The following is a 14,092-nucleotide window of genomic DNA, read 5'->3' on the forward strand; positions in this document are numbered from 1 at the left end:
CCTGTGGTCTCCTTGGGCCAACTGGTCTCAGTTTGTTGCATGTCCTTTTCCAAGAGCAGAAGCCTGGGCTGCCAGAAATGTGTCCTCACTGATGCAGCTCAGGCTCTGAACCAGTCAGGTACCTTCCAGCTGGGCTCTGAGCTTTGGCTGAACATGACCCCAGGCAGACATGATATTTTGCAAGATTTTAGAGAAATAGTTTGAAAGTGAAGGCAGTTCAGGTGAAAAGGTAGTTCTGGAGCTACTGCATTTTTCCACAGGTTATAGCTCCACTGTAAGGCTCACCTCCTTCACAGGGTGCTGCCTATTATCTCTTTGCCCACCAAATCCTCACACCACCTGTCTCGCACCTTGCCAGCTCTCCAGCCTGGCTCCCCCCTCCCTGGAGTTGCCGATCTTGCAGTGACAAAGAGCACCGACTCTCCCCCCGCCTCCAGCTCTGGGTCTCTAGATGTTCTTTCTGTGACCTGTCAGGGGTCCCCAACTCCTCTGGCTCCTTGGGATTCACTTGGACCCAGGCCCTTTCACAGAGCCGCTGAGCAGAAGCAGCTGCCTGTGCTGGAGGAGGGGAACCTCTGCCTCCAGAAACATGTGAGGGCGAATTGATTGTCTGTGACGAGGAGGAACAGCCACTGCAGGCAGCAGAAATGGCAGCAGAGGCAAGCTGCGGGTATGTTTTCACCACGGCTGTGCTGATGCACAGAAGCTCTGCCCCCACCCCACGCTCCCTCCTTCCAGCAGCAGCACTCTGCAGGGGGCTGGGGACCGATCACCAGCAGCTTGTATACCTTGTGGGGTAGGTAGAGGTCCCCAGCTTCTTTCCCACAGTCCAGAAATGCTCTGCTGCCGACAGGCTTCCTCGAGTCTGCCTTCTTCCCCCCTGCCTGGCAAAGTGCAGCAGCCTTCTCCGTGCCTCCCCTGCCTGAGTCATCAGCTCCGTGGTTATTGTCTGTGCACCCCAGCAACCGAGGTCCCCGCTGCTCCACTTTGCGGTCAGCTCCTTTTGTGTCTTGTAAATGATATGTGCATGGCACCGCCTGTGCTCTCAGGACCCCCCACGAGATCCCATTCTCAAAGGCTTATTTCAACCTTGTTAAATAAATCAACGAAATTGAAAACATATTTAATCCAGTACCTTAGTCAGTTGGAGAACAGACAGAAATACTGGTTGGAACAGACACATCCTGGGCAGCACTGCTGTGTTTTTAAATGGAGAACAGAGCTGTTTGAGGAAGGATTGGCAGCTGCAGGCATACAAGGCATGACCTACAGACAGGTGGCCCCTGCCCCAGCAGTAGACCTTCCAGTGCCACATAAACCCTGTAAAATGGTGCAGCACCATGTCAGTGAGAGGCTGTGATGTTTCCAGGCCAAGCTGTCAGAATGAATCCTTGTACAGAGGTTGCCCCTTGCTCCTGGGCAAGTCCCTAAACAACCTTCCCATGGTGTGAAGGGCCATCTCTGCTCCTTTGGGACACCCATGAACTCTCTCACATTCCATCACAGCCTGGCTTCTCCTTATAATTTGCCAAAAATGGGCCTTTCTAGGGCACGATTAGTTTCCCAAATTAAAACACTGACCCTAACAGACGAATCCCACAATCGGTCATTTCTCTCTCCTGTGCACACTTGAGCATCTGCCTCTGGCGTGCCTCCGTTTTGGCGGTGGGCGCACAGCTCCAAGCTGGCTGGAGTCAGACACGTGCTCTGCCTCCTTTCACACCCCCCTTCCCTCCTTTTGCTTATTACAGGCCCTTGCTGCATCTCATAATCTAGATCATGCTGGGAAAAGGCACCCACTCACCTCATGTGTTGGTTGCTACCAGGAGAGCAGGGTTTGTGCTGGTGCTACACAACAGAAATATGGCACCTAATGGTACAATTACTTTTCATAGTCTGGACTAATCAGGCAGCTCTTCCCAGCTCAAGCTCAACCACAAGCCATGACCTTGATATAAGGCATTTGGGTAAAGCTGTCTGGCTGGTGCCAGGCAAGAGGTCAACTACATGGTCATGACGGCCCCCTTGAGCTTTCAGACTACCAATTAAATCATTTCCAGTGCTTGATTTGGCCACAGTAACCAGCACGACTAGCAGCAGTGGCAATTACATTTACCAGCAGCAGTATTAGATGCCAGCACAGGACAGGTGGAAATGCAAGTCCCTATCACAGGCTGCACAAAGTCTCCCTCCAAGCCACCACAGTCACATCTCAGATTATACTGGGACTGAAATAGTCAGTAAATGTCCCGTCTCCAGCTTCTAATCTTACTGCACCTTCAGGTTTATTAGCTGCAAATTTGTGGTGTTTTGTGGCTTATGGAAGAATTTATAGTACTATATAATTTTTTTTTGGCTTCCTGTGTGGAACCACTAATAGTCCCTAACAGGCAGAAAATTGACCTGAGACTCTTTCCCCTCCTTCTCTCCTTTTGGCCTGATTGATATTAATAGTTCCAGGCTGCGTGTTGTCAGCTTCAAATCATCCTGGCAGTTAAAGCCCAAAATAACTGTGCCTTTGATGTCAATTTACTTTTATTTCTAAGTAAACAACAGGGTTGGGTAAGATCTTCCAAATATGAAGCTATAGGCTCATTCTAGAAATAACAACAATGGAAAGCCAGCCAGTTCACTGTGTCTTGGGCAGACCGGGTGACCTTTAAGGGGTTTTCATTTTAACAAGAACACACAAGGCTCCTTTCGACATCCCACTCTGATGCCTGGAGCTGGTAACTTGGAGCCCAACTAAGGAAAGTGATTTTTTTTATAGTAATCTCTCTTGCACATCATTTCTGAATCTTTCGCCTGGGTATTTTGCTTCCAAAAACCCTTGATAATGGGCAAAACGCTCTTCCTTATGCCATGCCCATCATTTTTTCTTTTGTTCTGAGGCTTCCCTATTGTTTTGGCATAGCCATGGCCATGGCGCATTGGCATCCTTCCACCAGGTAATGCTGGCATTGGGTCCACTTTCCCAGGTGTGCCAAAAAGGACAGCACCCCACAGCCAGGAGAACCCATACGTAATGTGCAAAGCCATGGGGCAGACCCCAGACCTGGGACAGCTGAGACCCAGCAGTGCTGGGTCTTTCCATGGATGTCTGATAGAAGCAGGGCTATGTCCATCCCAGACATCACTCCAGCTTTGGGACTATGTGGGGAAAGCTCCAAAAAGTCAACCTTGGCACCAGGTGACACTTTCACTGCTGCACCGCTATGACACATGGGCTGGGGTGGCCATGGGGCTGGCCAGGGAGGCCTCCTGGCCCACAGGAGCTTGGGCTTTCCCCGCATAGTCCCAAAACTGGAAGCAGTGGGAAAGTGTCAGCGTGTGGAGCTGGGACCAGAAAGTATTTCCCAGGCAGCTCAGATAAGGCAGGGGGGGCACGTCCATTTTCTGTATCTACCCAGCCCCTGGAAAGGGTTTGCAAATGATGTACAGTTTGCTGACATGCTCAGTGGAGGAAATTTTCTTGCCACTGAAGTCAAAACACAAAATTCTCCCCAACCCACTGAGCCCATACTCCTTCCCATCTGCCTTGACACTACGCTGGGAAAGAAACTCTGGAGGCCCACCACTGGGCACACAGGCTGGGCCAAACTCATCACAGAAGAGCAGGCCGAGAGGAGTGATGTCTGGGATGGACGTAGCCCTGCCGCTCTCAGACATCTGTGAAAAGACCCAAGGACTGAATTTCACTAAACGAGCAGAAACTTCTTCACTGCCACAAACATCTACAGCCTCCCCGCCATGAAGGTCAGAGGCTGTTTCTGGGTCATTGCTTGAACCACAGCCCAACTCAAGTTCTGGGAAGGAAGGAAAAGAAAGAGGGAAGCCACCCTTGTGTCCGGGTTTGGGTCTGGGCTTCCAGGAGAGCTGCCGTGCTGGAGGGAAGAGATGACACCTGGGAACCATCTCAGGTACTGGCTTCTTCCAGGCTGCAGTCAGATGAATTCCCCCCAAAACTGGCAGGGCTTGGCACAGGGCAGCACTGGAGGCAAGTCAGGGCAGCACAAGTGGCACACAGATCAAGAGCAGTTGGCTGCAAGCATCACTCAGGCGAGCTGTTAACGAGCACAGTTGGGTTTGTTTTCCGGGAGGGAGGCTCACCTCACTGAAAACCAGGAAGCATGGGCAGGAGCGAGCACGGGCACATTGTCTCTCCTGAACAGACTGGGGTCGCTGGCAGCCAGGCTGGAGCAGCATGACTACACCTGGTTGCATCTCCACTTTCCAACAAGCCCAGTATACGCCAGCATTCAGAGATGGCTTTTTTACCCAGAGGGAGTTGCTGAACACAATGCTTTGTCTATCTGTCAAGTGCAGGGGGGAGGGAGGCACCAAGATGCTGCCAGGGCTGGGAAAGGTGTGTGTTCACTCAGGAAGAACTGGTCCTGTACATACTTGCACACACACAGAGGTACAAACAAAATGTTCATCTGCTGATGAAAGACCAGCCTGCCTGGAAGAGATGCAGGCTGGAAAGGAAATGCATTTTTAGAGAAAGACAGAAGCAAATATTACAGCACACAATTATTCCTTGTAAATAATATTGGTTACAGATCTAAGATCCCTTTTTCTGTTAGTGAATCACAGTGAGCCAAGCCTCCTCTCTGTTGGGCAATATTTTCCATCCATCAGCTGCTCACAGACACGTTGGGTATCGCTGAGGAGAAACTCAACCCCGCGGCATCACACAAAGCTTCCCCCAGCGTCAGCGACATGACAGCAGTGGGCCCTCATCGGGAGACAGGGCTCACGGTGCCTCTCCTCCAGGGTCAGTCCCTTGGCAGCATGCAGGCTCATCCCAGCCCCTCAGTTCATGGCACAAGGGAGTGAAGAGGCACGGGCAGACACCCAGCCTTGAGCGACCTCTGTAGCTTCCCGCACTGCTGTGAAACTTCATGGTAATCTTGGGAAGTCATTGCAGGGTGAGATTTTTAAAGGTGTTAAGCACCTTACGCACAGATAGAGATTTGGGACTGCCAGTCAACTTAGGCTGCTAATGCCCTCTGATTTCATTCAGTGTAGTGATCTGAAGGTTAATTGGATTTGACTGATGCTTTCAAAATACCCAGCGGTGTCCTGTCTGCACTTCTAATCACTCATTCTCTTTGGAAATACACTCTTATGCCTCCCTGAGCTTTGGTGAAGGGTTGGGCATTGTAAAAGTCCTGCCCCGTCTTCCCCCCCATAACAGAGCCTTTATAATGTGAGGCACTCAGCCGTGACAGTGATGGACACCTGACAGGTACCATCAACAGAAACTGCCTAAGAGCATCCAAGCAGCTGATAACGAGCTATGAGTGCCTTGCAAAGAGTGAGGCATATGAGCAGTCATGTCTTGGGCTATGTATTCTTAAACAGATCATTTTGGTCTCAAGCAGAGAAGACTGGGGAAAATCACTGATCTGCTTGGACACTGATGAGAACTGAGTGTGTCAGAGCAAGCTCTTTAGGAGACGCAGAGCTCTTGTATCTATTAGATGTGAGCTGCTGTGAGGAGGGAACACATGACTCCTGTTCCACTCTTGGGCCTCGTGGATGTGCACAGCAGCTTCACGTGTGCTGGGACTCTGCCACTGCACTGCAGGTTGGACGTGGCATGGAAGCAGAGCTCCTGGCCTTGTCACCAGCCCTGTGCTCCTCTCCTGCTGATTCCCACCACTGGCAATTATTAAACTATAAGAACCCTTTACAGACCTTGGGAGGCAGGTCCTGCAGGAGCAGGATTCATTTGCTCAAATCCATACACGTAGTGCAGGCAGCCAGAGTGCCTTGTCACTGGAGGAGAGAAGACAGCCCTTGGTGCGGGGAGACAAACCCTGCCACAGCAGGACCTGCTGCATTCCCTGGGCTGCAAAGGGAATTGTAGAATCTCAGAATCACAGAACAATTTAGACTGGAAAACACCCTTAAGATCATCAAGTCCAGCCAATTAACGCTAATTTTTATTACTACTGAGGAGGTTATAAAAAGAAATGACTTTCATATATCCAGCACCAAGGTCTGCTATGGACCTTGTCAGGGCTACATAAGACACCCAAGAAAAACTCATTCCCTATTTTTCTCTTGGTTTTGTCCCCTGTCTTGTAATTCCCTGATAAGTATTCGCTAGGACATAAGTCATGTGAGCCTGGAGTTCTGGAAGGTGCAAAAGAAAACCTATTGGGAGAGGCCCTCTGGGCTGATCTACTGTGTAAATACCTACAGGGCAAAGCCAAGATGGTGCCATAGAGTAATTCCCAAGCAGGGACACTGGCAAAGGAGAAGACCGGGCAAGAGAGAGGGGGCCAAGAGAGATCATAATGTAATTACCATGCCTGGGCCCAGAGGATGAGAATTACAAGGTAATTGGGCAGCAACCCATTGCTGTGTAAATGCATGGTTATTTCTGTTCCATAAACCACAATCCAGGTTACATGGTAATTACTTTGAGGTCCATTAAGTGTAATTATACAGTAATCTCCAGGAGCCAGTAATTACCCTCATGTTCCAAAGTATCTACCACTTAAAACTCAGCAAATTTCATGCAGGTAGGAAGCAGTCACATGGTTTTCAGACTTCAGTGTCTTGGCCCATGGGGATGGCCAGGACAGGGTCAAAAGTTACTGTTTCAGCTGGAACTTTCAAAGCAGAGCACTGGGCATGCTAGAGGAAGAGTGCTACACGTCTAAAACCCAGCCAGTCTCCATGGGCCCCCTCTAGTCAACAGCAGGATCAATACCTTCAGAAGGCTGTTCCTCCCAGGCTGCCAGCAGTGCCCCAGAGCTCAAATAAATTCTTTTCTGGAGATGCCAGCCCATCCTTGGAGAGCAAATACAGCCCACGAGGTTCCAGTCAGGCTCAGATGTCTCTTCTGGTTGCCAAGCCAAGGCAGGTAAACTCTACACTTGTCATTATGACCAACATATTATATTTTACTTAATTTATTATACTGCAAATTAAACTTAATGCTCAGCAATGTCAATACCTCTTGCGCATCACTTCCACCTTTGGCTCACAGTTTCCAACATGGGGTTCACCCTAACCATCGGAGATAACCTAGGCCTTCCCATAGCCTGCTCTTCCCACTGGTCCCAGTCACAGCACATCCCAGTGGCAGGGAAATACGACATCCCCAGGACAAGCACCAACGGGAATGGTCCTCTGATCCCCTCTGCACCACAGGGTGAGAGGGCCCAGGGAAGCCCTTTCATGGGGCCCACACAGCTGAACCTGCTCTTGTTTTTCTTGTCCTTTGTAAAATCCCATTTTGACCTGGAAAGGCAGGAAAAATGACTCCCAGCCAAAGCCCCTGGGGGTGAGTTCCTGGGAGAGGGGGATGTGGCACTCTGGAGATGTGCCCCAGGCATGAAGGGACTTGGGGGGAGGGAGGCCAGATGGCAGTAGCCATGACTTGGACTGGCTCTTGCCTGACAGTGCTCCTAGCAGGGAATATTCCTGCTGCAGGAATGTGTGAGATTTTGTTTCCAGGCAGTGGCTGGATCAGCACAGTAGGAAAAACCTGTCTCCCATGTTTAACAAGCAAGTTTCCATGCCTTCAAAGCACAGATACATTTGGTTGAGTTCCTACAGCAGCGTTAATGAATGTTTTTCCTTTCTCTGTCTTTCAGGGATCTAAACTACAATGAGCTGCTGGAATTCCCTGGGGCTATCAGGACGCTGGGCCGACTGCAGGAGCTGTAAGATTTTCTATTTATTCCTTTTCAAAAGCATTCCCCGATGGAGAGTGACCAATAAAGCATCGCATGTGCTCTGACTTGAGGACAGCACTCAGTCCAAGCCTTTCTTTTGTCTTTCCCAGCCCTCTCCGCCATGCACATGAAAGCAGTTTATCCCCTTAGTTTCCATCAGCTCTAACCACCTCACCATCAGTCTCTGCACCATGGCTGGTGGAGGGGAGTGGGAGATCTCCATCAGGCTTGGAGCCAGTTCCTCCTGCAGCTCTTAATTTTGTGGCATCTGAGGGATTCAAAGTCCCTCTGACCTCCAGCTACTTCTAATGCCCATTCCCCAGCTTGGGACCACAACCATGTAGTTATCTGTGTTATTGTGAGGCCATGGCTTCTGCAGGCCCTGTGCCACCTCCTCTGACGTGAAGAAACTGTTTGATCTCCCTTAGGACAAATTTACAAGAAGGAATTGCAAAAGTTTACAACCATTTTAGTGGCTAGCTCTTTCTCCACTAACCGGTCAGCCTGGGAGACACTAAAAATGGGAAAACATCCCACTTAACACTGATGAAGGTAGAAGCCCCAGGATGGGGTCAAATCAAGTTGATGTGGATCCACAGCTCCTGTGGACGCTAAGTCTGTGTTATGCTGGTGACAGGCTGGGGTGGCACAAAAGCAGCTGCTTTGGGGCTTCTGGCAAGGTTGGAGTAAAAATCTGACACTACTTTTTTCTTTTACTGGAAGAATTCTCAAGAGATTTCTCTGATCAGACCAGATGTCATCATTACTGTGACATTCAAAATGAGAGTAAGATCCTTAATCCACTTTGAGATGGCTTTTGAAATGCCTGTCACTAAATAAGAGGCAGATTTCAAACAGCCATCCAACTAATCACTCATGCAGACTCCTCTGGGATTAAACAACCTGGAGATCACCCAGAGCCTGGTCTTGGTCCTGGATGCAGGATCCTGTGGCTGCCTTTGATGTATAGGAGGTCAGACTGTGGCCACAGAACTCTCTTCTGCTGCAAAAGTTTGCTTATAGCAATTTTCTCAAGCTTAACCAAAAATATCACAGCTAGATCTAAAAATACTTTAAAGTCACATGGGCCAGTAATTCATGGTAGGCTGCACTCTGGTTAACAGCTCTGGAGCGATAATGGAGACCATCCATCAAAATTGTAATTCCTGGAGGGTATAAAATAAGTGTATTTTGTTTGCTCCTGTTTCCTGACTTGGAAAGTGTTAAACTTTAAGTCTTTGTGTTCTTGATGGGTTCAGTGGAGTGACATATAGAGCACCAAGCTATACACAGAGTAAATACAGCAGAATGAGGGCTTTGTCCTGTCAAAGGACAGACCTTGTTCACTTGCTGGGATTATGCTGTAGCTGGAACAGAGCCTACACCTCCTATTTTACATGTGTTTTGAAGGCTCTCCACCTTTAAAACTGTTGAGGAAAGAAGGTGTCTCCAAGCCTTTCTCATCCATTAATATCAAGATATTTGTTTCTCCCAACAGCGGTTTTCATAACAACAACATCAAAGCTATTCCAGAGAATGCATTTGTTGGGAACCCCCTCCTCCAAACAATGTAAGAAAATAAAACAATTTTTCCTAAATCTTTATATTCCCCAGAAAGGAATATTCCTTGATGTCTTTGGTTGGGATTTCTGACAGTTGTAAGCGTGACTGCAATTTAACATTTGTTATATAAGGGCCAACACAAGCTGAAATTAGCTCCTTCTCAGCTGTGCCTCAGGGGTTTTGCCATGGGTTTTCCTTTCCCCACAGCTGAACTTTGCTGCAGTACGGGCTGATAACAATGAAGGAAAAATATATGGGTGGTCTGCATGGAAATCTTGCTATGAATAACAGAATTTTCTAAGCCCTGGTTGACATCTGCCTGTGTTTATTCCTTGTGTTTAGAAAAGCTGCTAGCCAGCTCCAGCAGTAGCTATATGCTATAGCAGTAGCTATAGGGAGCTGGGACACCAGATCATTGTTTCCCTACTCCAGACCCATGGACACGAGTTCTACAGATAAATACACCCAGTTGTCAGCTCATTTCCCCTCTGACCCAGACACAGGTAGAGATTTTTGGACAGTTCTTCCCTGTACCACACTGATATTGGAAATCATGGCAAGTGACAAAAGTTCTGCTTGGCCAGTCCAGGACTTAAGTTATAGAAAAAAAACCCAAACATCTGAAAAGCCATGGTGACACTGGGCGAAAATAGTCACTGCTCCAGTCAAAACAAACCAGCTTATCCCCATCTTCCTTGGGCACAATCCTTGGAGTGACATGGGGGTGGGACACATCCAGAATACTCATGTCTCCATTGGATTTGCCCATCTAAAGTCTTTCACAGTCAGTGGGGGAAAAGCATTTCTTGTAGGAGGTGATTCAACTCCTCCTAAAGCTAGTTGGATCCTAGGAGAGTTCACTTCTCTCCACTGACTGTCACAAGTAGGAAAGATGCTGGTGCTGTGGATATGTAAGATCAGAGAAGGTGTCATCAAGTGCAAGGTGTTTCCCAGCAGGGTTACAGCACTATAGCAGGGGCGAAGGAGAGCTCTGCATCTTTCTGGTGTGCCTGGTTCAACAGGACCGTAGAGGCCCCTTTCAGAGCAGCAGGAGACCTCAGCTGTAGCAATGTTCTGCCAGGCTAGTGGGAGAGCTTGGGGTTATCTGGAAAACAAGGGTTCCTCACAGAATAGCCAGTACCTCCTACATAGCTTACTACTAGTTTCTCCAAGGCTTTTGACTTGTAGTAGCATCTTCTCTTTATGCGCAGCAGAATCTGACCAGTTACTTGCTTCCCTTGCAGCCATTTTTATGACAATCCCATCCAGTTTGTTGGACAGTCCGCTTTCCAGTACTTGCCAAAGCTCCACACTCTGTAAGTTCAACAACCACATCCTCAGAGTGGTAATACATCCAAGCTCCAAGCCCTGTGAGCTGGACACCTTAGTGGCCTCCTCCCCTCCTCTTTTCTAGAGCCCTTGTGCCAATAGAAGACCCTGATGCCACTCTTCTGGCCAGCCCCAAAGGCAGTGAGCCAAGGAGTAGACAGACATTGCAGATGTTTTCTGCTGAGGAAGAATAATTTTGAGAAGGTCATTTTGGAGGGAGCAATTAATTCCTCCTGCCCAGCCAGCTGACAGGCACTGGAGTCTTCTAGGGTCTCCACAGATGCATCAGCACCAGCAAAGACCACACTCACAAGTGCCACAGCTTTCGCTGCATGCTGCTCAAGCAAACACTGCATTGTTGTGTAGTTACCCATATACAAGGACACTGAGGGCATGTGCCCAGATCTGGCTCCACAAGATGGAGAAGCAGAGGAACATATGTCCCATAACACAGACACCATGGCACAAATAATCTCACTGGGCAGCCAGCAGTGACAGTGCTTTCACACGTATGGCCCTAAGCCTGCTCCAGGGCCACCACCATGTGTTGGGCACCATCTGGACCACAACAGCAGCTCCATGTTGGCTGGTCTGGACAGGCTGGCTTTTCAGCTAACCTGTTGTGGTACAGCACAAAATAACTGAGGCAGAGGCAACCTCAAAATCTCTATTTATAAGCCCCACCCATCCTCTCACTGCAGGAACACACACTGAGGCAAATAAAATAAATCCTTCAAATACCCATACATTCTTTAGATCCAAATGCACAGACATGGGCAGGCTTGGGTGGGATGCCCTGCTTACATTCCCATGGTAATTGTTTGGGGTTTGTTATTTAATTTGGGTAGACGTGGTGCCAAGAATGTCAGTGGTTGGGGGAGGGTCTGAGTTTGTGGAGCCTCCTTGAATAGAAATGCCCAGATCTGGCTCACTGCAACTGCACTGATCCACCCAGCCGGCTGTGGCATGCTGATGAGAGGGGCACCTTTGGATCTGGGCCTCTGATCACCACATTTGGGTGTGAGGAAGCTGATGAGTCTGGGACTGTGGGCAGTTGCACTTGCTTTCAGGTTCTCTGGACACTTCATTTCACCTTCATTTCTCTGCAGGTCACTCAACGGTGCAACAGACATCAGAGAATTCCCAGACCTTAAAGGCACCACCAGCCTAGAAGTTTTGTGAGTGGCAACTCTCTCCCTTTTACCCTGCTATTTGTGCTCTTCCTCCTTCAAGGTGGTCCAGGCTGTTTCAGCGAGGACAACTTTCACAGTGCTGTGCAGTTGGTTGTCTTCAGCTCTGCCTCTCCCTGGTCACTCACCTCTCTGCTTCGTTTCACCCCTGTGGCTCCTGAAAGCAGCTTTCCTCTCTGTGAGTTGCTCTCTCAGTACTGTTGAGTGTCCTCCAAACTTACTTTGATTTTTTTCCTCTTCCTTCCCTTCTGCATCTGTGAAGGAATTAGCCTTTGGGTGCAGTGCTTCCACTGAGACGCAGTGTCTCTGCCCATTCCGGGACCAGCACTGGCAGTGCAGTTCAGTGCAGGAAACATCTGCCACCCAGGCTGGGGGCTCCTGCGGCTGGTCTGGTCCCATCCTCACACCACCAGACCCAGAAGAGCAGGAGCCTGGAGGACATACTGTATCTGGCCACCCACGGTTCTCCTCTCTAGGGCACTGTGCCAAAACTGGGAGCACAGCGGAGCACCCCAGTCCCAGAGCGTGACCTGGCCATGCCTTGCCTCAGGGACACAGGGACACACTATCTGTCCCCCATTCAGGGGTTTCTGAGGCAGTTGTGGCTCCAGGTGGATAACCAGTCTGGGTAATGGGGAACTGGGATGGTAGAGCATGCCACAGAGGGCACTTCCACCTGCCTTCGACATGTCCAAGGACAGAAGTGAATTCAGTACTCAGCAGCATCCCAGAATTTTTTATAGGCACATTTACCTTTACCAGGTCCAGCAGCAGTGCCCGTTTCTAAATCAGGGGTTTTTTTCTCTCCAGGTATTTCATTATCCCATTCATGTCTCTCCTGCCACCATCTGGGACTGGTAGCGGGGCTTGTGGGTCACAATCTGTGCACTGGCTCTCGGTAACCATTTCCTCTCTCTCTTCCACTCCTCTAGGACCCTGACTCGTGCAGGCATCCATTTACTCCCCAGAGGAATGTGCCAACAGCTGCCCAGTCTCCGAGTCCTGTAAGTAACACATTTCTCTGTCCTGCCTAGCCTATAGAAAAGTGCCATCAGAAATTGGACCTTCTTCTTGCCCAGCTCAGGGAGGGGACCAGCTATAGAAGATCATCCTGTGGTTCTTGTTCCCATTATCTTTTCCATGCAGAAAACATCACCTTCTTAGGCACTACCTTGAGCTCTGCAAGTTCTTGAACTTTCTTGCTTCATCCCAGCATTATGCTCTGGACTCAGGGCAACAAGCAATAAAGCACATCCACATTGGCCTCCTCCTTGCTCTGCACCAGTGGAAACTGCCTGCCCCATGCAAGGAGACTAGAGAGGGTGGAAGGGGTGGTGGGCAAGAACAGCAGCAGCATTTCAGAGCTCCTGGCCACACATGGCACAAAAGCCAGGGGTAAATCACATTCACACAATGCTCTGCCCCAGCGTTGGCTTACTGCAGTTGGAACCCCAGCAAGGGCCATCGTCTGGAGGAAGGATTCTGTTCACATCCCAGGAGGGGACACGCCCGACCTGATGGAGACCTACAAGGCCACATGGCCATGGACCCTCACGAGGTGCAGCAGTGTCAGATCAGGGTTTTACTCAGTCTCTAAGTTGCTTTGGCTTTACCTGCTTGGCAAGATGCTGAATGATGCTGAGTGGGGGAATGTGGTTTTTTCTTTAGCTTGGTACATGATGAAATCAGCATCTCAGAAAGACAACTGCATCTTCTCAGGAATCACACACCTCATTCCTGAGATCCCCAATTTCGTCTGCAGTCGAAGACATCGTCAGGAAATGAGTCATGAGCCAGATTTATACAAGTTTGCAGCCTTAGGGCAAGCAGGAGGCTTGACTCTCATCAGTCTTTATACAAGCAAGCTGAAAATGAAAACAAGCTTGTTCCAGGAAAGCAACAGGAGTGAATTCTTCATCATAGAAATTGGAAACAAGAGAAAAACATAAAAATAAAAGAACACAAATTGTAACTTAGCAGATCACAGCATTTTGGCTCCAGCTGTCCCTGTAGGGAAGATCTCTCATCTTTAGACATCTGGACTAATTCAGTAGACATCTTGCCATGAAAGTGCAGCCTTTGGAATGGCCCAGGAGGTAGGGTCCCAAGTGCTCTGTTTATGTTTGCAAGTTATCAGACTGTAAACCTTCACAGCAAAGCCTGTTCTTCGTGCTTCTCCCCTCCTTGTGGGAGAGTTTCATTGGGACACCCCACCTTGTCCCTTGTTCCTTGTTCCTCTTTCCGTTAATTTTGCTGACATCAATTGCTTTGCTTTTAGAGTTTGGAGAGAGAAAATGTGGGCCAATGTTTGTG

At 49.1% G+C, this 14,092-nt stretch overlaps 1 protein-coding gene across 1 annotated transcript in view; it reads left to right on the forward strand.

Annotated features, from left to right (window-relative positions):
• LGR6 (leucine rich repeat containing G protein-coupled receptor 6) overlaps positions 1–14,092 on the forward strand; it is a 48,748-nt gene that overhangs the window by 16,935 nt on the left and 17,721 nt on the right. The window contains exons 4-8 of the mRNA XM_037410284.1: positions 7,617–7,685; positions 9,196–9,267; positions 10,505–10,576; positions 11,699–11,767; positions 12,712–12,783. Coding sequence (XP_037266181.1) covers positions 7,617–7,685; positions 9,196–9,267; positions 10,505–10,576; positions 11,699–11,767; positions 12,712–12,783 — 354 coding nt within the window. The remainder of the gene's footprint in view (positions 1–7,616; positions 7,686–9,195; positions 9,268–10,504; positions 10,577–11,698; positions 11,768–12,711; positions 12,784–14,092) is intronic.

The sequence above is a fragment of the Falco rusticolus genome, chromosome 17 (genome assembly GCF_015220075.1).
Source record: "Falco rusticolus isolate bFalRus1 chromosome 17, bFalRus1.pri, whole genome shotgun sequence".
Lineage (NCBI taxonomy): Eukaryota > Metazoa > Chordata > Aves > Falconiformes > Falconidae > Falco > Falco rusticolus.